The 23,991-nt window shown below is 42.9% G+C and overlaps 3 protein-coding genes, 2 non-coding genes and 1 pseudogene across 5 annotated transcripts; 3 read left to right on the forward strand and 3 right to left on the reverse strand.

Moving 5' to 3' along the window:
• Positions 1-569: 569 nt before the first annotated feature.
• Positions 570-12,189, forward strand: LOC136542935 (uncharacterized). The gene is made up of 9 exons (XM_066535543.1): positions 570-644; positions 837-960; positions 5,270-5,346; positions 5,496-5,515; positions 5,604-5,669; positions 5,997-6,164; positions 6,242-6,499; positions 6,781-6,939; positions 12,142-12,189. Exons 3-9 carry the CDS (start codon positions 5,307-5,309, stop codon positions 12,187-12,189), a joined length of 759 nt encoding a protein of 252 aa, XP_066391640.1. The 5' UTR covers positions 570-644; positions 837-960; positions 5,270-5,306.
• Positions 831-924, forward strand: LOC136547805 (small nucleolar RNA SNORD96 family). The gene has a single exon (XR_010781757.1). It is a non-coding gene; the product is annotated as a small nucleolar RNA SNORD96 family (small nucleolar RNA).
• LOC136547780 (small nucleolar RNA SNORD96 family) lies at positions 1,069-1,164 on the forward strand. Its single transcript, XR_010781736.1, has one exon. It is a non-coding gene; the product is annotated as a small nucleolar RNA SNORD96 family (small nucleolar RNA).
• LOC136541234 (uncharacterized) lies at positions 8,102-9,666 on the reverse strand. The gene is made up of 2 exons (XM_066533003.1): positions 9,226-9,666; positions 8,102-8,448 (listed from the first exon to the last, which is right to left on the reverse strand). Exons 1-2 carry the CDS (start codon positions 9,352-9,354, stop codon positions 8,347-8,349), a joined length of 231 nt encoding a protein of 76 aa, XP_066389100.1. The 5' UTR covers positions 9,355-9,666; the 3' UTR covers positions 8,102-8,346.
• Positions 12,190-12,595: 406 nt separating the features above from the next.
• On the reverse strand, positions 12,596-15,402 carry LOC136544730 (regulatory protein opaque-2-like; annotated as a pseudogene).
• Positions 15,403-18,720: 3,318 nt separating this feature from the next.
• Positions 18,721-22,627, reverse strand: LOC136544731 (tryptophan synthase alpha chain-like). Its single transcript, XM_066536794.1, has 8 exons — positions 22,279-22,627; positions 21,512-21,658; positions 21,251-21,425; positions 20,913-20,989; positions 20,108-20,185; positions 19,515-19,592; positions 19,348-19,407; positions 18,721-19,246 (listed from the first exon to the last, which is right to left on the reverse strand). Exons 1-8 carry the CDS (start codon positions 22,486-22,488, stop codon positions 19,112-19,114), a joined length of 960 nt encoding a protein of 319 aa, XP_066392891.1. The 5' UTR covers positions 22,489-22,627; the 3' UTR covers positions 18,721-19,111.
• Positions 22,628-23,991: the final 1,364 nt, after the last annotated feature.

Here is a 23,991-nt window from a genome sequence, read left to right on the forward strand (position 1 = left end):
CGCGCATGCCTAGGAGGAGCAGGGATGTGGCCGGGGAGAGCGGCAGCGCGAGGAGGCGGGCCAGGCGGCGCGGGGTGAGCGGGTGCGAGGAGAGCGTGGCGCGGAGGCGGGGCAGGTCGAACGGCGCGAGCAGCTCCGGCCATGACGTCGCGGCGGCGGGGGCGGGGCCGGCGGCGGCGGCGAGTCCATGTCAGCGTGTGGCGTGCAGCGAGTATCCCGCCGCCGCCACCGACGGCGCTAAAGATTGCCGCTGTCGTGCTAGCCGTCGCGCTTCAGGCCGCCGCCCCGGAGACAACATTTGCCAAGCTCGGCAGCACCATCGGGGAGGAGCAGCCGCGTTCAGGCGAGTGGATGCACAGCACCCGACCAGGCTAACGGCTTGGGCCGTTCTTTTGGTATGGGCCGGCATGGGCCGAAGTTCCTTCTTTTTGTATACGTATCGGATTGTGCTGAATTGGGGCCCACAGAACCTTAAAACCCTCATCGGCACATAATCCAACGGCTGGGACTACACCCAGCTCCTTTATAAACAGACCACCTCTCCCGTCGATCATCACCTGGCGGCTAGGTAGGGTTTCTGCTTTCCGTACTCGCCGCCGCTGCTGTTTCAGCGTCCTTTTTGTTTGTCTACTAGATCGCATTTGGTCAGTATCGTGGTTTGTTTTGTTTGTTTCTTTAGACTTATATTTTGCTCTCTTTTGTGTAGATAGGAATTTCTCTGTTTTTTCTTGCCCTTGTGGTATAGGATTTTTTTCTGTTTTTTTTTTCTCTTTGTTTCTTCCCTGCGAGATATATTTTTTTCTGATATTTCCTCCCGTTGCGATCTTGGTGGACAGTGATGAAAAGCTCAATCTAAACACACCTTCTTTCGGGGCTGATTGGCTCGTTACGAGCCATGCTGCCAACTCTGCAATTCTGATGTCCCCAATTCCAGGCCGCAGATCTCTCGCGCGTCTTTTCGTAAGAGTTTTTGTGCTTCTTCATGCTTTTATTTATTTGTTTTCATTCATTTTGCCATATTATACATTTATATGCTGCATCGTATAACTGGATCTGAATATTTGATGATGGCCGGTGATGAAACTCAGCAATCAAAAACACCATCTTTCGGGGCTGATTGGCTCTTTGAGCCATGCTGTCACACTGCAATTAATTCTGAGGCCAAACAGAGTAACTACTTTTGAGTCTGATGCCGCGTTGGTGATAAATTTTTGCAGTGAAACTATATTAAAGCTGAGTTAATATTGATAATGTAACATCAAGCAGATCAGACTGGAACGGGAGCATTTGCTGAACAATCCTACAAAAACTGTAGGCATTTTCGTCAGTCATGTACAGTGTTTCGGGGAGAAACTGAAGCTATTCCTGCCAGTCATGCATATGCACAACGGTCTGAGGCGATTCGTTGAAACCACCAATCTGAAGACGAACGAAACATCCCATCTGAAGAACGAAACAAGCCTTAAAAGCTGGCAGCCTTATATGGTTCATGCCTGTGCGTTGCTCCGGTTTAAAAAACCATATTTTATAGTAAGAGATCAAGTGATAACTCTAATTGTAAAAAATAAATAACTGATGTAATCTCATAACTCTATTTTCAAAAGCTACTTATATATTTTGCCATTTTTCAAGCAAGAAAAAAAAGCAGCTTTGCAAATCTGTAGCATGCATGGTGCTTGTCATGCTTCCACTCAAGTTTTTGCTTCCATCTTGCAATCACAAACATACATTCTGAGAGCAACATATCTATACAATTGTCTAGTCATCACATGAACATATTCAGCGTTCATAGTCCAAACAACAAGAGTCAAATTCATAATTGGTGTACATTCAATGTCCACCTTCTCAAAGACAACGTTACAATATTCAATGTCCAACGTATATTCTGAATATTTTAATTTTCACTGTCCAAACAACAAAAATTGCAATCAACATTCTTAGATTGACACAACAAATCAACAGTCACAAATTGACAAAAGCATTCAATCATTAAATTCAATATTGAGATAAAATCTCAATTCAACAATAAGTTACAACTTCTCTACTTCAGAAGCTTGGCTTCTCAAACTACTTACTATGGCCCTTCTCCAGAAGCCAAATGCTATGGCCGCCCTTCCTCCTGCACTTGTGTGGCAGATGTGGCCTTGCTAGCAGCGGTTACATCCCTCCCGGGGCCCATCGAATCAGGAGCCCTCTTACTGTAAGCTCACATTGTTGTTTGCTAAAACCACATCGGTTACAAGCCAAGTCATACTAAGGCCATTTTATTTGCTCGTACAATAAATAATTTGACTGTCGTAGTTTTCTTGGCAGGCAAAAGGTGATGCTTGCAATTTGCTGACAGAGAAAAGACCTTATAGATAAGAATATTCACTATTATTTGCAAAAGTTGCATCCAGGTGGATTCACTAACTGCATTGTTTGATGCGTGTAGTCAGTTGGGTGCAGATAGAAAAAAAAAAACAGATTGCACACTACACTCAATAGGCTGTATCTCTGAAATAAGAGCAGGATTAAAGGAGAGCATGTTGGCTTTCCTAAGTACAGACCTAATCTAGCTAGTACATGTAAAACTGTAGAATCACTTTTCTGAACTCTAGTTATGTGAAATAATTATTCAGGATTGGCTACAAAAGTGAATCTAAGAGACAGAGACTGAGAATAACTAAGAGAACCTAAGCTAAATTTAAGAGAACTGCTTTTGTAATATGAACAATTGAACATGATTATTTCACATGCTGTAGTAAAAATGTACATCAGTAGAGCACAATGTGCAAGTACACTAAAAGCATAGCCAATCTAGTTGAAATGGCAATTCTTTCAGGGTAAATGAAAATGTGAAATCTCTGAATCTTGCATAACACATGGCATTGCCTCACCACCTTCTTTGTATATAAAATGTTTTCGAAACAAAATAATACGGAGTAGCAACAAAGGAGGAGCAATGTGGATGGGAGATATTGATGCAAAGCTGCATGCCAAGACTGAAGACCTACACTCCTACAGGCTGAAGCCATTCCAATCAGTAAATTCTGGAGCTACTCAAACCATCATAGTATACTATGTTCAGGACCTACTCAAAACGTATATATGACTGATTCATCAGATCATTTTGAAGCTCAAAGTATGGAATCAAATTGCCTGGCAAAATGACAGCTCTCAGCTCCAAACATTGTTATGATATATGCAAAAAAGCTCACAAATGAAGCTAGCAACTCAGAAATCTAGTTCAGTTAGAATTTTGACATGGCTCTAGTGACCAATCAGGCTTCCTGAAACAAATTAAGCTGAAAATTTTCATTTAGAGTTGACAGTTGCTATTGCTAAACTTCAGCAGCAGTAGCGAGCACCACAGGGAAACAGAGCTACAACATATTCCTTCCTTCTCCTTACCTCCATCTTTGTTGCTCCCCCCTCTCCAATCTGGTCGATGGCAGTTCCAAGGACCAGGGCAACACAGCTCCAAAGCTGACATATAGAAGTACCTGTAACCAAGGTATGCCTGCTGCTGCAACAAAAAAAAGGAACCAAGAAAAAACAGATGCGGCATCTAGAACCAAGAAAGCAGGATTTTGAGCAGATGGAGCTGCAGAACTGAAATTAAGATTTATTATTTACGTCAACTTTGTTCGTATTTGGTAGTTCCGTAGGTGTACTGTTGTTGACTTGTTGGTCCTAAAACTGAATGGCTAGACACTTGCTACCGTCCTTTCCAGGTTCCATTAGTGGTTATAAGCGAGTAGCATCACATGAATTGCTAGAGGAACATGAGAAGCAGTGTTCTGTGTAGCAGCAAACTGAAGAACCAATTGAGTCTAACCCACTCATCCGTGCCCTCTACAAACCACAGTAACCAGACCAAACTGGCCACTACCAGGCTGGGTTGAAAAACCAACAAATCAATGTAAACCATGAGTGGACACTGCAGCCTATAAGGAAATTAAATGTCTGATCATACAACAAAACTATGATTGATTTTGCAGAGTCCAATTAACAGGGACCAATGAATCATAGATAACATACACGAACAAAGTGATCAATACCAATTTAGACATGCAAATATTGTCCGGGCAATAGAGTGTAAGTTAAATAAACAAGAAAAGGGTTTCTTTGCGTATTCCTGTAAATCTTTATTTTATTCAATTCTAATCCAATTAATCCAACCAGACCAAACAACAACAAATTTAGTCATCTATTCATAGGGACTTTCGAGGATTCAGATACATTCTCATGACAACGCCAAATCCAACACAAGTTTCCGTTTTCCCCCCAATTAATTATTATAATCATAGGCTTTTAGAAATGCATGGCTCATGCTAAAGTCAAAATTTCTTGAATTAGTCAGAATCTATACAGTACCAATCCTCGTTGACAGAAGAAAGTATCCTACACAGCCTGGAATGCCGCAACTTCCACGGCCTCCGCGACGTTGACAGGCGCCTCAACCATATGCAGCCGACCGCGGTCGTGAGGTCGCAGGCGTCACCTCATGCCACGCCATGCTGCAGGAGTGAGAGGGGAGAGGGGCGCAGGAGGAGGATGACAGTGACAGCATACCAGGCTGCATTTGGGTGAGAGGGCGTCGTCATCGAGGACCTGCAGCCACACCGGAGCTGCCACTCCCCGAGGGATCGAGACGCATCCTCCCATGTATCCGAGCGCCGCTGGCAAAGAGGGAGAGGGCGCGCGCGCCGCCGCTGGATTTGGATTTAAGGTGAGGCGGCGATGGAGCGAGGTACAACGGCGGCAGATGGGAGGACGCGGTGCGGCTGTGGCAAACGGGATGGGGGCGCGAGGCAAGGTGGGCGGCGACGGACGGAGAGGAGGGCAGGAGGCGGCGGATGGGGAGGGCCGGAGCCCGGCGGGGCAGTGCGAGGCGAGGTGGGCGAGTGGGCCACGTGTCAGCGCAAACAGGAGTTACCGAGTGCTAATTCGATAACGTGACGTCTTTGACGGCAACTCAGAGGACCATGGTTCAGTCTAAGCTATTTCGTTTCTGTTTTACTGGACTGCTCGTAGAATGGGCCCAATCCCTCACTGAGGAGCGAGGATATTTTTAACACTTTGTTACCTCATCTTTTTTATCATATTATTGTCATGGAGTTCATAAAGTTCATTTTGTTACAGTAACTGGTTGATACTCTTGTTAGGTACCTACATTTTCGAAAGGTACTTAATTAATTAGTCAACATGTGTTGTAGACTTGTAGCAGCAGCAGTAGTAGTATACACCTGTATGCCATAATTTATCAAACTTCCTCTGATGTCAGTAACTTCCATGACCCAGAAGGAAAATCTGTTCAGCAGATGGTTGATGAAGCTCTCCTACGGGTACCTAACAAAAATGGTTAGTTCAAGTCTTCAAGACATCCTACAAACTATTTCTAGTGCGCTGTTTAATTTTCTATGGAAGCATTGTCCTTTGCATTTTGCATATCTGGATATTTTTTTATCAGCAATTGAACTCGACTTACCCCCTCTTTTATATTGCTGCAGGAGAAAAAAATATTGACGAGGTAATGTTTTTTCAGCCCATATATACTATTAACTTGAAGATATGATATACAATTCTGGTTGAAGAAAATAATGTTTGTGTTACATCAGCTCAACCAAATCAGAGACTCTTGGGCGGTTATGGGAGATAACAGTACAGCTTTTAGCTTACCACAGGTGAGACAACCTTTGATTTTTCATGCTCTGCAATGCAATTAGAAGCATTGATGGCTGTGAATTGTTGGATCTCAAATATGCCACTTCAGTACACATTATGCTATGAGCATAAAATTTATGTAGTCTTACCAAAATTGGAAAACATGTTTTTATTTTTGTTTGTGTGTGTGGAGGAAACACATGCTTGTCATTGTTCTTTCATCAAGATACATATATGAGAACAATATTACAATTCTTCAATACTGTCCTGTACTCCAATGCGATTATACACTATGGTTTCCTTTTGCATCATCAGTAGTAGGTGAGATTGAACTTATTCTTTTCCAGCCTCATCTGCAAAGGACAAAGTTATGTGATATGGAGGACCAAGAACTTGATCTGTTGTATGTAAAGAAGAGGGATCAATTGAAAGAAGTAGTTGCATCCATGATGAAACCGAAAATTGTGCAGGGTAGAACTCTGAATGGGACAGAGTTTGTATCCTTCCTAGGGCAGGTAATACTTCTTGCAGAGTTCATTACTGGTACTGAGTTTATTGATATATCATTGCAAAATATTATCTCTTTGTTTAGATACTTGAGGCTTTGAATAAAGGTGAAATTCCATCAACCGGATCGCTTGTTGAAATTTTCAATAAGGCCATTCTTGAACGTTGCTTGAAGGTGTACAATGAAAGAATGGGCAGAGCAGGTCTACCAGTGTCAGTGGATAAACTTCAGCAGTTCCATGACCTGGCAAAAGATGAAGCTAGAAGGCTTTTCAACAAGCAGCATTTCTGTAAACATCATGCTGCTCAGTCCATCTTCAAGCTTGATGAAGAAATTAAAAAGGTTTTCAACATATTTTGTTCATCATTTTATTCAGTCCATAATAAAATCTTATCTTTTGCATTTTGTTTTGGTCGTGAAGGTTTGCATTGCTTGCTACAGAGTTCAAAATTTTATGTTTATTTTTTCAGAGACGATTAAGTATGAAAGTGTAGTGTTTCCACTACATTTTGTTTTTTCATGGCTTTCAGGGAAAGAACTATTTTTTATTTAGTATTGTGTGCCTTGCAACCTATGCAATATGGATAATATCTTCAGCATACTTAACCAGGTATTCGTTTTAGGTCTACAGAAACTTCGGTCAAGCTAATGAGTATCAGTCATCAAAGTTGTGCGAAGCACGGTTCTCAGAGTGCGAAGATAAAATGGAACACCTTCAAGTCTTGAAGCTTCCATCCATGGCGAAATTTGATGCCGGATTCCTTCAAGTCTACAGAAACCAGGTATTTGTTGTTGTTGTTGTTGTTGTTGTATTTCTTCTCTGCAATCAAAGTTTTGAAATGGATTGCGTGGGGCCAGCCAAGGAAAGCTATCAACGCCGAATGTCAAAGGTTTCTCTCATTTCACTTACGAGTTCAGATAGCTTTCCATGAGGATTATCTGACTATAATAGCTATGATGGATTTCAGGGATAATGCAGCAATTAGGTGTCCTCTATTTTATGTTTGCCCAGTAACAAAATAATCACCTTTTGGCTGTGTTCCCTTTCCTGACAACGTTAAACTGCACCTAGTATTACCTTCTATGCATGCTTCCGGATGCTGGCAAGGTCCCGTGCTCTTTTCATCAAGGAGTACAACAACAAACTCTTCAACCGGCTTGTCATATTCTCCCTGGTCATGGTTGTCATTGGACGCTTCTTGATCAAGTTCTTCCTGCTTGAAGTTGCTGCGTGGGTGCTGTTTGCCTTCCTGGAGACATATACGAGGCTGTTCTGGTCATCAGAGTCCCTGTACTACAACCCCGTCTGGCACATGATCGTCTCTTCGTGGGAAACCATCGTCTACAGCCCTGTTCTTGATCTTGACAGGTCAGGAATCTTCCTCCCTTCAACTCTACGTTGGCCATGGCATCTCTACTGCCTGCTATGCTGTGATAACATTATTACTCTTAGATGCTGCTGATCTAGGCGTTCCCAATCGGTGCTGTTCTGTTTTTTCTGGCGTTTTATTGGCGTTGCCTTGGTGGGAGGAGAGGAATTGCCCGGTCACTGCTACCTCTGTATAATGGGTCTTACAGAAGCTCCAGCCGTAAGAACAGACTGATCCCTCAATTACAGAAGCTCCAGCCGTACAACAGACTGATCTCTCAAACTACATGCACAAACACACCATTAGCATGCACACAATTGTACATAATCCATATGTTGGTGGGCATGATTATCTATAAACTTCTGTTGTCAATATGAAACCCAAATAGAGTGATTATCTATGCCCAAAGGCTTATCATGCTTATTTCCAACAACTGCATTCTTCAATTATGAGTGAAAACTCAGATTGTTGGAATCATAATTATATAATATCAAATACAGAAAAAAAATAACTTTCTTTTATTCTTCACCATTCAAACAACACTGTTGAAGTCGTACCATATGACCTAGCTCCCACGAGAAATACATCAAATTATATTTAGTCGATTCTCTCTTCTCAGTATCTCATGGCTCACAACATCAGGCATCACAACAAACCACTTGTGGATATTATTGTAATAACATCAGTAAAAGGATGCTAAAGACCAGGGCTGTTCCACTTCCATATCAACAACCAGAGTAACAAGTCAGCATCCATATAGAGATGGATTCATCATCTGTGTTGTTCCCTGGATACAGATGCCTAGAGACCACCATCCATTCAGCTCTGCTGCCTCTTCCGAGCAATCTCCCGTGCCCTTTCCCGCAGTTCTTCTGGTGGTGGAGGGCGTGGGCCTTCAGGCGGATAAACCACGTAAGGACGCTGCAAAGGGGTACACAGGTAGTTTAATCTTGATGTAAATCTATATAATCCAAGGTATATCAACACATACAGGTAATGAATTCATCTTTTGCAAGTTTGTGACCCAATGGATCAATCAATTGTGAGAAATGTTCATTGATGAACATAAAGAAACGTCTGAGCATCTGTCAACAAACCATACGACAACCATGTCACTTAGCATTAGCAGTAGAACAAACTGCCATATGCATGCTACGTCAACAAGAATGTTCATTGGGAAACCAAACAAGAATATCTATAAGAAGAGTTATAGATAAAAATTTCACTACGAAGAAGAAAGCACCCAAACTCCAAGGACTCGATACAAGCAGGCGTTTGGCACTTTAGTGACAGAACCATGACTCTGTTTCTTGTAATAGGATTTGTGGAGTCAGGGATTCAGCAGCATACCGTTGTACCAAAGCTTAATTTTTCTTCCTAAAATAATGCAAATGATACACACTTCTCAACATTCTAGTAGAAAAAACGAAGGATAATAAGAATGTTGCATCTAAACCCAATTGAATTTGCTTGAATGAACTAGCACCGCTGAGTAGAAGACTGAAATTGTGTCGCACCATCCAAATCCAAATCAGCTAAAACCCTAGCGGCCAAAACATGTGGCGCAGGTAGCAGCACTGAACCACAGATCCCCAATCGGTCTCAAGCCCTAGTGACACAAGCAGCAGCAGCTAATTCGCCTGACAGGGAGCGAGAGGGGGAGGGAATGAGAAATTGAGAAGTATAGAAGGAACGCACGAGGCCCATGAGCTTCTTGAGGGTCTTGGAGTCGGTGGCCACGAGGTAGGTGAGCGCGACGGGCACGGAGACGTAGACGCCGAACTTGGCGATCTCCAGGATTCCCCTGGACGTCCCCAGAGACGACATGGTAGTCCGCCGGCGGCCCGGCGACCGCACTCCCCCTTCCTTCCTTCCTCCGCTTGATTCCCTCCTCACCACAGCCCCGTCGATTCCGCCTTCCTGTCTCTCTTTCCTTGGAGGCGGCGGCGACGGCGAGGCGGAGCACGGGCCGCGCGGCCGTGACGGCGAGGAGGAAGGGGCGCGGGGGGACGGTGCTACTGGAGAGGACGAGAAAGAGGAAAGGGCGCCGGCGGAGAGCAGCCGAGCGGCGGCGGCGGAGGTCGTCCTGGCCGCGATGGAGATGAGGAGGGGAAGGAGAACAAAAGCAGTGCGTCTGCGGAGAGTCACTCTGGGCATAATTAACCGAAGACCGAACCGAGAAGACCGAGACCGTGACCGAAAAGACCGAGACCGAAAAGTTCGGTCATGAGTTCGGTCCTGGCTTCCAACTAACCGAAGTAACCGATAGAAGTTCGGTCATATGTGTCGGTTAACCGAAGTGACCGAACTGACCGTAGTTCTTGGTCTGTACTTCTGTTATGTCATTATGTGTGATTGTGATTTGTGAGAACTGAGAAAGTTGTGTGCTAGAATTTGTCATAATAATGTGTGGTTTGTTTTATATATTGTGTTGTTATTTTTTTGCCTTCAAATAGCAAGCATGCTGTTGAAAATTGCTATAGATTCTGCTATTGTTTGTGGCTGCTACTCATGTCCGGTTAGTTCGGTCGTGACCGAGACCGAACCGAACTAACCGAGACCGAACTTCCTCGGTTTTCGTTTTTTGTAAAGACCGATCGGTCCCAGGTTTCTGATGACCGAACTGACCGAATGACCGAGGAACCGAACCGATCGGTTCGGTCTGACCGAATGCCCAGGGTGAGCGGAGAGTACACCTGGGCATTTTGCAGCGCCGGACCGGGTTCGGACCACGCAAAAAAAAACGGTTATTTTGGAAAAAAAAAAGTCCCACCTATGACCATCCACCAGATAAGTCGGGCCTAATTTTTCATGCTGTCCAGGCCTGAGCAGGTTAATCGCACATTTTATAGTGTAAAATAGCTAAAAATATTATTTTAGTTTGAGAAGCAAGAGAAATTTTTCTAGACAGCAGGATCTGTGCCCAAGCCCTGTCCAGTAAGGTTCGTGGGCGCTGGGCTGGCCAAAACCTATCGAGCTCAGGTCTGACTCAATTTGCTCAGGTCTAGCAGGGAGAATTAACTTTTTACCATTATAACCGACGACGCCTCCTGATATAGCACTCTTACATGTTGTCGCTACGTTTATGGCAATAGAGACAGAAACTCGATACAAAATTGTCACTTTTTGTTCGCGTGGCACACTGGCACCTCACCCTTGCGTGGATCCGAGTCAGCAGCCTCTGTGAAATGACCGCCCTGCCCCCAGCGTCTTTCTACATATACTCCCTCGCGCGGCCCACTCGCCTCTCTTGTCCCCTTCTTTCTTTGTTCCGCAAGACCTAGGTCTTGCCCGCCTGCTGTCGCCGCCGTCACGCACAACGCCCCCCTGTAGTGCTGTCTCGCAGAACCACTATCGCGATGGAGAAAAGGTATGTGGCTACATGCAACCCTTTTCTGCGGTCTGCATTACAATATGTTGTTGGATGAGGACTAGGGTTAGGGTTCTTCAATTTGATTCGGGTAGGACTAGAGTTAGGGTTCTTCAATTTGATTCGGGTTTTTGTCCCTCTTTGCTTCGTAGGCAGCTGATGTAGTAGTTGGTGAAGCAATGGATTCGAGTGGTTGCCCTATTTGGTAAGTTGAATCTCTTTTTTTAAGAATTATGCAGTACAACGCAGACACCCACAACACGCATGCATACTCACCCCATGAACACACGTATGCTAACCCTATCCCTATGAGCACCTCCGAAGGACTGAGCCGACAGATCTCGAGATTCACGAAGTCACCACAGGCGCCTCGCCGTTGACGGGGACGTCGCCTACCAGTGAAAGCATAGCGCCGATAAATCCTGGAATAAATCGAGGAAGATACGAGCACCCGTGCCAAGTCGAGGACTTAAACCTGGGTGGGCAGGTTCTACCACAAGGAACCCAACCAACTGATCTATGATCAATTCGCTGGTAAGTTGAATCTCTAACTGCATACGGAATGGTAGTTCTTGGTTTAGGAAACGTGTCGTGTAGGATATTGTCTAACTCCTTGATTCTGTTTTCTTGATTCATTTTGTCAGGATTTATCCTGGCAACGTATTTAGATTAGTTGTTAAGTGTGCTAAGTATGTCGCTGATGGTGAGTATGGTCTAGTAGAAATGGCTGAGCAGGAGCATGAACTCTAGTTGGATAGGAACTGGTAGTATAGTCTGCAGAAATTTCATGATGAAATAGCCACAAAGATCATCTAGGGGCCATCACAAACACTGTAAGTCCAGGTGGTTGACATTGAGAGTGGTTTTAAATGGAAAGTTAGAAGAGATGAACATTTTCATCAGCTGATAAAGGATAGATGGGATGAGCCATAGCTCTGCAGGGGAGGGGGGTTGTGGGCGACGGTGGCGGGCGGGCGAGACCTGGGTCCTACGGAGCAGAGAAAGAAGGGGATGGGAGAGGGCAGTGGGCCGCGTGGGGGGAGTAGAAAGACGCTAGGGGCATGGCGGTCATTTCGCACGGGCCTGCTGACTCGGATCCGTGCTGACGTGAGGTGCTGGTGTGCCACGCAAGCAAAAGTGACAATTTTGTATCTAGTTTCTCTCTTTGCTATTAATAGCATAGCGGCAACCGTAAAAGTGCTATATCGTTATAATAGTAAGAAGTTAATTTCCCTCATTTGCAGTTCGGATATCGACCTGAGGAAGGAGAAATCAGCTATACTCCTACGTAAGAGAGAGGAAAATAAAGTAAAGAAAGAAAAAAAATTAAAATAGCAAAGGTACGGAGTATTATGGACATTTTTTATCTACGTAATAAGATGTGTGATCCAAATAACCCTAGCTTCTTATTTATTAGCTATATTTTTTATCTAATTTGATTTGATATAAAATCTGCAGCAAGTCTGCTTGCAGGTAGATGGACAAAACAACACTATTATTAAAGGCCTTCCAAACTGCTGGGATCAAAACAAAACACTCATGGTTGTCAATTTATTTGAAATGTCAAGGGAGACAAACAGCCTTATTCAACGACAGCTGCAAATGTTCCCAGCGATTCCACGACACAAAGAAGAAACCACAAGTCCGCCCGCGCAGTGCAAGCACAAGTGATAACTACAACACGAGATTACGAAACTTGCAATGCCTAATACATATGCATGTTTATGGTCTCGTTTGGACCCAACAGCTCAGGTTCCTGCAGAGTAGATCCGGAGGAGGTCGGCATGGCTCCCATTGTCTCCTGGATAAGCTCCATGGGCCATGGCCCCCGCGCAATGCGTAGCGATTTGGTTTATCTCTGTGGTATTCAGAGTTCCATTGATGGTTGGCTCTTCAGCTTGCAGTTGCAATTGCAATGGGTCTGGCATGGGCATGAAGCTGTTGTCAACCAAAGCATCGTCTGCTGGGGTGGTAGTGAAATAGTTGATGATGTCGTCTTGGATAGGCACTGGAACATCAGAGCTGGGAAGCTCTGGAATGGGTATGGAGGTCAGTGAGCTCATCTCTATGACCCGCTTTAGGGAGTCCTCTCCCATCTTCACCTGCAACCAGATTTTATACCATGTTAACTACACAGACTTCAGGATTCAATGATTTTGATGCGTTGAAGCATAAAAAACACAGTTACTGTATACAGCATATCAATACCTTAGCTCTTAGGGTCTCCATGTCTGCTTTCAGTACCCTGTTGTCAACATTAGCTTCATTGTACTTTTGGTTCATAGCAGCAAGGCGCCTCAGCAAACAAGAATTCTCAGCTTTTAATTTTTCTACCTGTAATGATCAAGCACCATTTTACACTCATTAATTACTCACATATTCTTGATTCCTTTTTCAGTAGATAGGCAAATGAAAACTATATATATAACAATATAATTTGCGATACCACACCTGGTCCTCCAGATCCTTCAAGTGAGCGGCTTTTCTATATCTTGAGCGTCTGGCTGATTCTCTATTAGATTCCTTTCTGAAATTAGGTAACAAATAAGTTCAGAAGTCTCGCATGGGAAGGCGGTTATCTTTTGTTGATATTGAAAGGATGCAAAGTAAAACCATATGTTGCAAATTAATGTTACCTTTTCCTCACTCTTTCCTCAGTAGGCATCTTAAATCCCAGAATCTCTACTTCACCATCCATATCCTCATCTGATGGTGAAGGATCCCTTGAGGAAGAGCTAGTAGCAAGACTCACACGAAGATCTGCATTTTGAGCATGATCATTGATTGGATCTTCACCATTGTTGAGCTTGTTCTGCACCAGATTCTTGCTACCTAAATCAGCCAAAGAGTCAGGAGAAAAGTACGCCTTATACATAATAATTAACTTTGCCTTTTAACATTATTATTCAGTCATATATTCCTGTAAACAATGTAACAGGGCACATAGTAGATAGTACCTCCATTTTGATTGTTTGAGCTTTGAGAACGTTCTGAGTTCACACCACTACTAGAGGCCTGTGGATGGGTATGCCAAAATTTTGAAGTTAAAACATTAGAAAAACATCTAACAAAATTGCTGAGTGGGACCGTCCAGAAAGCACGGTAGAATGGAACATACATATGCACATGCAAAGTCAACTATTTCCATAATGATTATTGTGTAGTTACCAGTAATTAGCAAATGAAATGTTGTGATCATATCTTCAATTCTTCATGTGACTTTATAGAATATTTGTATAGATATTGCAAATGTTGGCATCGGATTTGAGTTGCCACATCCTAGTTTGATCATATCTGACCTTTATCATAAGTAAAAATAGTACTGTTTCCCTAGTTTAGTTTTGCAACCATTAAGTTTGTAAAGAACTCGTTTGTAAATATTGCCTAATCTAGTTTTAAAAAAACTAGTAATAATGGATTGTTAGTTGTTTGTATACCCACACATGCCATAGCTCAATCCAATATCACAAATCTCGCGGCACTAGCTCCATATAAAACAAAAACAGTTACATGTGATGTGGCATTATTGTTTGTCAGTTTGTATAGACAAACATGGCATATATAGCTCATCGGTCCTGTTTGGATCAGTTTCGGAATCTTAAAAATCAGTTTTTGTCTCTAGTTTCTAAAATCTAAATTCTGAGCAAAAACTGGTTGGGGGTGTTTGGATCTCCTAGTTTTAAAAAAATCTATCTTCATTTATTGCTCTATGGGTCACAAGAAATTGGCAAAAGCTGGGTATCAATAGCTTTTTGGTTTTTAATAATCTAGCAAAAACTGACAATAAAAACTGGCATATTTGGATCCCACCCAGTTTCTAAAAGCCAGAACCTTAAACACCATAAAAAACTGGAGAGATCCAAACAGGGCCATAGATCTCAAACAAATTGTAACACCATATCTCTAGATCATGAATTATGTATCCACATCACTTTTAAAAGGTGTTTAGATGCACTAGATGTGATATATATAAACTTAGTACTTCCACAAAAAGCACTAACCGATGGATTTCAATTATTGCACGCCCAACTAATTAAGAACACTACAAAACCTACAACCCATAGAGTACAGTTCAAGAAACATTAGAAAAAGACAGGGAAGAGCAGTACCCTCCACATTTTGAAGGCCATGAGGTGCCTCCTCCAACTTCCTCTTCAGTATGGCATTGTACTCCATGGGATCACCTACGTCACTCACCGCCGCAGGCGCCATCGCTCCCTGGTCCACCTCCACCACCGGGTCAACATTTAGGGCTGGGCAACTAGAGTTTGCCACTGGCGTTGTGTCCAGTTAGAAGCTCCTCTTCTAGTAACCTCTCAAAGGTCCACTCCGTGGTGTTCTGATTCATCATGTCACCACCCTCCCCATCACCACCTTGAGTAACAACACCATCTATGACGACACTGCCGGTGCCAGTCACCAGAGGCTGCTGCTCTGGTGGTGGTGATGGTAGGCAGGTCCCAAAAGGGTCCGAGGATCTCCTCCATTGAGAAGACATGATCCATGTCCAACAAGTAACTATCAATGATTTCAGGCAAAGTTCAAGGAAGGAAACAAGCACTATATCAGGTTGGCTTTGGAGAGGATGGAGAATGAAGCAGTGCAAGGGAAGGGCCCATAGATATGGGTTGGCATATTTCTATGCACCCATGATTGAGAGCTATGCTTGGGTGAGTAGGTTTGAAGGGTGTTCTCCCCCCTATTTATCTAGTGCTGGGCTGTATCTGCAGAAATTTCTGGAGAGGCAAAAGTAGTAGTGCCTGCCCTTGCACTCAATGTGAACCAAGTAGCCTGCTGTGTTCTGTGTGACCATGGCAAATAGGACAAGTAATTTTGTTTGGAAGGGAATGGAAAAGGCTAACAGAAAACAAAGTTAGGTGTGCTACAAGTTATTATGGGTTTTATCGTGACGCTACATATATATTTGGTTTCAGTTTAAGATCTTTAATAACACGTGTGTTAGTAATAAGCCAAGCGTGCAGTGGATCAAACTGCTGGCCATGTCCGTGTGTTCTAACTTTAAATCATTGGATTGGATAACAAGTTATACTGACTTTGCACTAGATACCATGCCTTACCAAACATGTATTGCACTTTATGTTCTACCTAGATCATATCTTTGAGGTTCATGTGGAAAACTACAAGAAACACACACAAAAAAAGTACACAATCTTCACTTTTATTGTGATGATGAAAATGCGTACAAGCAATCAGCTGCCCAAATGAAAGCAAATAAGCTAAACAGAAATCTCAGCTATAGATGCTATGAGGATATGGGATATGGCGCCATAGTATAATTTTAAGTTTTTGTTTTTTCCTGTGGCTTGCTATATTTAGAGTAATCTTGCCTAATAATCCAATAAATGATGCTTATCCATTTATAACCTTTCTGATCACTGACTAATTATTAGCCAACAGGCTGCACTTATTAGCTTGCATTGTCCGCTACAGCTAGCTTTCTTATCTAGGAAATGTGCACAGAAAAACATAATCTTACACACTTTGCACTAGGTTGTGTTACCAACATGTATATATTCATTTTTTCACTAATTTATGCTCCTAATAAAGTATGGTATTTATGGTGACAATATTATAGATTTTTTTACGACGAAAGAAGAATTATATTAGATAATAGTTGGATACATCAACACGTTACAAGCACTCTGGATTACACAAATATTCAGAAACTAATTTTCATCTAAATTGTACCCACGCTGTGAGTAGCTCCAGATCTCAAAAACAAACTTGTACAACGCTTTGCAGTATGGATGACCGCATAGGCAAACACTCAGCAAAAGGCCTGCGAACAGATGCCCAACGAATGATGGCCAACATTCGTGTAGGTGGAGTTGAGAAACTTCTTTCTTTCTGGTGTCTTCCTTCTTCTTTTTTCTACCACCGAAGAACGAGGAAGACCGATCTAAAACTTAATTTTCCTAGTCCTTCACTGTGGCCAGATCTAACCACGATAAAACGGAGAAGAGATCGGAGAAAATTATTCCATGGCGGCGACACCATCTCCACCTTGATGTCACCGTCCGAAAATAAAAAGTCTCCATATCATACTGGTGAGGATGTTGACGACGTAGTTGTCGCCCTCATCTTCAACAGAGCCGCCATGGAGAAAACGATTCTATCATGCCCTCTCGTCGTCGCCGGAGAGAAGGAGGAGGAGATAAATCCTCAAAACTAAAAAACTTGAAATGGAGAGACCCTAACCATAAGGACTTAAAAAACTTATAAAAAATGATGGATTCCCACTCCCTCCGGCCTCCGGCGATATGTCGAGTGGGGGGGGGGGGGGGGATCGGCGGTGGTGGAGGCGGGGGGGGGGGGGGGGGCGGGGGGCAGCGCTCCGAGCGCGAGACGTAAGACCTGGCGGCTACGTATCGCGACGCGAGACCCTGTTGATGATATTATAGATTATTTTTGTACATACACTTTCACACACATCTACCCTAATCTAAATTCATATATAGAAAGCCAATCACATTTTTATGTTGGCCCACAGCGCCGATCCTGTCGGCTTTGGAGCTTCTCCGGCGACGCCTGCTCAATGGACAACGGACTCGCCTCTGTTGTCGACTATGCAAGGGCTGCCACAGGTGACCTAGGGATGATGGAGAAGACTACCCACCTGGGTTTGGGCCAGTCAAGCACTGGGCCACCAGGCGGACATTGGATCTATGCCGACGCGGGACAGGCATCTGGCCCACGATGATGGTGACTCCTCCGCTGCACGCTGCCTCCGGAGCTTCACCAAACGAATATTTCGGAAGGTTGCCTCTCCGCTCTTGCCTCGACCGCCTGCACAGCCGACATCCGCTACGTCGGCACTCCTGCTGTGCAATAAGCGCTTGGCGGCTCAGGGCCTATCTCGGGTGCCCGCTTCCGAGCGATGGGAGGTCCTCATCATGCCGCACATGGCCCTCACCATAGGATTCTCCACGCTAAGCACGTCGGGAAAGAAGATATATCAGGACCTATTCGAGACAGACCCGAGTGCTTCCATTGTCGAAGCGTTGCACACCCTATTTCTAGACACCGGGGTAGGGATGCGCAAGAAGCCACGTCGACGGAAGGCCGTTTCTTGAGTCGAAGCGACACCTGTCTCTTGGTTGTTTAGCTTCTAAGTAATACAGTAACTTGTATCAATACACAAGGACGGTCCGGCCTTGTGCTGCTCCTTCTAAACCTCCTAGGGTGCTTAGTTAAAGCGCAACGTTTGTATGTTTAAACTCTTCTACCTTAATGCAAAAAATACGCAAATCTTTTGTGTATTCGAGAGAAAAAACATTTTTATGTCTCAAAGATAAAATTTCCAAAGTTTAAGGATGTTTTGGTTTGCTAAATACATAGATTTTACTATGCATTTAGATATACACTATTTCTGGATGCATAGTAAAAGTAATGTACCTAAGAAAGATAAAAACATTTTCTAATTTTTTGAAAAAGAGGGAGTACATAATGAAATGCCCATTTTATGACCAGGCCATTACTTTCTGCTAGTTTTGTTTATATCTTCAACTTTTCTTATTAAAACGTACAAGAAATGGAAAATACTGACACAAGTTAGGTGCTATATATGATGACGACCCAAAGCTTTCCAAATCCAAAAAGACAAAGGTTAACAAGAATTGTATGGATCTGCTACTAAGATACAAATAGTTATGCTGGCATTGTAAGTTTCTGCCTTTTCAATGCCCACTAATATATGTTAGTCCGTATTAATATAAATTCATGTAAAAGAGAAAAAATAAAAATAACTTTTGTAACTTTATACTAGGCACACCACATTGTACTTAACACATAATTAGTCTCGAATTCATTACATAATTGCGTTGTACTAGTCTCTTCCTAAAATACCAACCACTTTAAATATGGATCTCATGTTGACTCGTTCAAATGCTGGGTTAGAGAAAGAATAGCCATTCAGAACCACGATCATGCCTACTCATCCAGACACAACGGGGGGCACATCTTGTTCAGATGACGGAATCCAATGAGAAATTCAGTCAGTCACTGACCTTAATAATCATGCTTACTAAGGGTGATTATGCTCCTCCGTGCAAAACATATGAACATTGTGGGGGCCTTGATTTATTCATTTGAGAATTCAACAGAAGGACACAATTATTTTCGCTACACAACAACCCTGCAAGCCAAAATTGGAAAAGAAAAATCTTAATTTCTTTGCTAATGAAAATGGTTGGTTCATGGCAATGCAGCCTTCAGTTTCTTGGCTAACTCTTCTAGCTTCTTCAATCCTTCTTCTGGAGAAGCAGCTTCCCCCAATAGCCTCACCATTGCGCTACCGATGATCACACCATCTGCGCCCCACCCTGCAATCTGAATAGTACAATAAACGAAGCAACAAGGGTGTCAAAGGACCTGCAGTAAGAAACAACCCCAGATAATGTACTTAGCAGGAGATGACAGCTATGATTTACCTGCTGCACATGCTCTGGAGTCGACACACCAAAGCCAACCGCCACGGGTTTTTCTGTCACCTATAAAAGCAACATATTTTGTATTAGCACTGTGTCCTTCGAACAGTACATAGGCAGTAACATTGCTTCACTAACTAGCATTAAATAAGGATGATGCAATTGCAAACCTTCTTGATATCCTGAAGAAGAGATTGCACCTTGCCACTCACATTAGCACGTGTACCAGTAACTCCAACAGTGCTTACCTGAATAGCACATATGTTAGCAACTGACTCATCATCCATCCAGTTGTCTATCAAAAACTAAATCCCAAGAGGAACGACTTCACCCAACCCCCCAGGGGCATAGCATTAAGAAGAGGATCATCAAATGTATTAAAATATATGCAGCAGTAGTAAAGTTTGCCTTACTACTACTGCATATATTATAGTTTGCTTTCCATTATATTTTTCACACGGTCCAAGCATGTCAGCACAGCTATCACCAGGATATTTTCTCGGTGGCTGAGAGTAAAGTTCCAGCGAAGTATGCCAGAGCAGATACGTCTTTTCTAGGTTTAAGCTACCAACTTGAAATGGCACAGGTTGTTCAAAATGTTTGTAGACTCAATGTGTAATAGGTCTATTGTGCACTGCAATTGTTCTTCTTGAATCTTATGTATATTGGACTATTCTAAACTTCCAAATTATGTATTAGGAACAGAGGTATGATGTAACATAACAGATTTTTTACAAGTAGCTACAGAGTCTGAAAAACTTACAAGATAAATAAATCCTTCTGAAGCCTGTGCAATTTTCTCCATTCTTTCATTTGGTGTAGTCGGTGTTGTCAGTAGCACCTGCGTATATTCATGCAAAATGAATCCTATTAAACAGCTAGCGTAAAAAAAACACTACCTCAAACCGCATAGAAGAAAGAGGAATAATTATTATTCGCCCATATTTAGCGTGGAGGACAGAGCAACCGATACTATGGCATTATGGACACGATCATGAGTTGTGAGTTAAGGATAGAGCCTGTATTTTTGAACTTCTGTACATTATTATTATTATACACAAATATATTCAGGTATGCCCTCCCTTACTGTTTTCAGAAAAAAAGGAACTAAAACTAATAGTTAGATATTGTAGCTTAGAAGAAAAATAGAGGGGAAAATGTAATCACACAGGTTATGAACTATTGAAATATGCATGTAGTCTCCATATTCTTACTTCTGAATGTGCACAATTAAATAAGCACAAAACAGGATTGAGGGGGTTAAAAGCTATCTTGAAGTTGGACTTATATCTGGTGAAATTAGAGGGGCTAGATGCACTTATATTTGATGAACTTAGATAAAGGCTAGATTGACTTATATTTGGTGAAGCTAGAGTGTGGCTAAATGGACTTATATTTGGGATCAGAGGCAGTACAATTTGGTATCAGCATTTAAATAACATTTATCTAATCTGGGCCTCTCTTTAAACAAATAGAGGGTTCAGTGGAGCTCAAAAAAATGGCCAGACAAAACAGACACTAAAATCTACAGGGTTAGGGTGTACATCATAGCATAAGAGGGGGCCTACCAGCTCTAGGTTGTTTTTGGCAGCCTCACTCCTCAAAACATCTGTCTCTTCCAAAGGAACATCTGGTACCACAAGACCTGAATGACAGCAATACATCGATTATCACACTGAACATGAATTCTGACAAGCTAATCCAACTCTTGTACAGGTTTTCCATTGGGAAGATTTGTCAGTATTGTTATCTGAACAGTGCTATGTGTTAGCCAGATTAAGATACAATGGAGGAACTAACACTTTAGTTAATTAATGTAATAAGTATTTGCCAATAATGGTATTTTAACGGGACTGAACATCACGAAAATGATGTGATTAATTAGATAAATATATATATATATTACCAAGTACACCAGCTTCTTTAACAATACTCATGAACTTCGGGATACCACGCTTCAGAATCGGGTTGTAATATGTGAAAAGTGATACAGGGCAGGACAGCTCAGGTATCACCCCCTTTACCATGGAGATGACATCCTCAAATGTGGTGCCCTTTGCTAGCGCACGTGTCGCAGAGGCCTAAAATGGTGTAAACCAAAACACAAGAATAAGCAGGAGCATACATAAACGAGACATACCAAATTAGTAGAGGCGTACCAACCAACCTGAATAACAGGACCATCAGCCAATGGATCAGAGTAAGGCACACCCAATTCAATCACGTCTGAACCACACGCATCAAGGATCTTGAGTGCTTTTGCTGTGGTGGCCAAGTCAGGGTCACCAGCAGTGATGAAGGGAACGAAGGCAGTCTGAAGATTTTCAGATAGTACTACAGCAGTGAGCTCAAAGTAATAAACAATATAAAAGGGGGAAAATAGTCTAAGTACAAAATTTCAACGCTGATCGACATAATCTCAGTAACTTGGGAACTGTTGTACTACAAAAATCTAAGTGTAATGTCACAAAACATATGGATTGTTCTTAGCACCATATATATAGCTCAGAGGAAAGAAGCATGGCAATTGATGAAATCCATCGAACACTGGTTCACTTAAGAGGAAATGAATTTTATCGGCAGCATTGGGAATTACACGCTAGAATGTAACACTAACATGACCGGACAGTCCTGGTTCTTCCGATCTCAACACGACGCCACCTCCCAAATTAAAATGCAAGCAGAAACAACACGACACAATCCGGTAACCAGTTACAGTCAGTCAGCGCATATAATCCGCGACGACTCCTATCCTATGCGCTAACCCATCGAATCTTACTCAGCGCAAAACCGTGCTAGCCTCTAGGATCAGACTGTACCGCAACAGGACACAATTCGCACGGATTATAAAAAAAAAAAAACGCATCACCCGCCGTAGTGATTTGTTTTTTTCTCTCTCTCTAGAAAAAATAAAGGATTTGTCGAGGACTGTACCTTCCCCTGCTCCCTGAGCTCGGCGAAGGTGCCGGAGATGCTGCGCTTGTCCTCCGCCACAGCAGCGGCGGCCGCCGCCGCCGCCCTGACGGCGACCACGGGCGCGGCGCCCCGGAACGATACCCTCCCCGTCGACGCGGCGCCCCGCCTCGGCCCCGCGGCGGAGAACGACGCCGTCCCCGTGGCGGCGGCCTTGAGCGCGAACGCCATGGCGGATTGGCGGATGTGGGGGTGGTGGCGCTGACTGGGTGGGCGGAGCGCCTCAGTCCTCACGTGAGCGACCGCGAGGTGTTCGACGCCGTGCGGGGACAAAGGGAGGAGAAGGGCGCGTGAGGTGGTGGCGGGCTGGCGGCCGGGTGATGCTGCCGTGCCCGTATATTAATAAGGGCCCCGGGGGTTGGTGGGCCGAGACGGATGAATCGCACGGGCGCCTGTGGGCCACCTGCGCCAGCGGACAGGCACGCTGCGGTCTTTGCCTTTCTGATTTATGGCTGAATCTGTTTTTTTTTTGGCTGAATCTGTTGCAACCACGTGCGCGTTTAATAATTTTTCTTTATATTACTCCGCTTGTTTTGTTTTTTTGGCAACATTTTCTCCGCTTGTTGATTATTTTTTTTGGCTGAATCTGTTGCAACCACGTGCGCCTGTGCGCATTTTTTTCAACCATGTGAATTATTTTTTTTCCCCGAGAACCATGTGAATCTTTTTTTTTTGAAATTACCATGTGAATCCTTTGTTCACCGAGTTTGTGTTTAGCGAGGGTTAGTTTAAAATGTGAATGCGATCACCATCCATGTTTTTAGGGTTAAATTTAGGCACGCACAACTATCCAAGTTGTTTAATTGTTTGAGCGGATGTATAGGATCAACCAATTTCTTTATTTGGTTCGAATGACTAGGACGGACGGATGTGGGATGGGGTGAGATACTAATCGACACATACAAATACCTGTCGGTCGTATAACTTAAAACTCACTGCGTCCTGAAATATAAGGTGCTAAAGGTTTAAAATTTACTCAAACTATAAGGTATTTTAAATTATTCAACTATATACATGTGTGTTTGACTTTTAAGCCCCCATCCAAACATGCATCCATGCATATATCTTTTACACACCATCTTTTCCATAAGGCTAGGATGCCAACGGTCAACGTCCTAGTTTTCAAGACTCTCGTGTATTAGGATCGGTGTAGACAAGTTGCATCCTCATTAAACTCATTTCACCCCATGAAACTGTCATTACCTCTCTCTTCATCTATTCTATGCCATGTCAACTTATTTAACGTCCACGAAACTCTAATGAACCCCCAATGAAATTGGCCTAATGACTCATGTAATTGGTAACCGGAATCAATGACATGTATGTTTGTTTTTTAAATTATATCTTACTAGAAATTAAGCACGTTAACGACTGAACTAACTAATTATTGAGAGTTATTTTGTAGGACTCCTTATTTGGTCATTGCTTAGATATTATACCTTGTGTTTAAAGACAGAGGGAGTAATCACTAGTTAGCAACGAAAATAAGTCAATTATCACTAATATATTGCACTATAATCACGTCATATTTTGTTCTGTACTATTCAACGCACTAACACTTATCAATCATAATCTCATGTTAGCAAATACTAAATACTCCCTCTATTCCAAATCATAAGCTATTCTAGCTTTTTTAGGTACACGGGTTTTATTATGTACCTAAATATATATTAT

Source organism: Miscanthus floridulus, chromosome 3 (assembly GCF_019320115.1).
Source record: "Miscanthus floridulus cultivar M001 chromosome 3, ASM1932011v1, whole genome shotgun sequence".
Classification (NCBI taxonomy): domain Eukaryota; kingdom Viridiplantae; phylum Streptophyta; class Magnoliopsida; order Poales; family Poaceae; genus Miscanthus; species Miscanthus floridulus.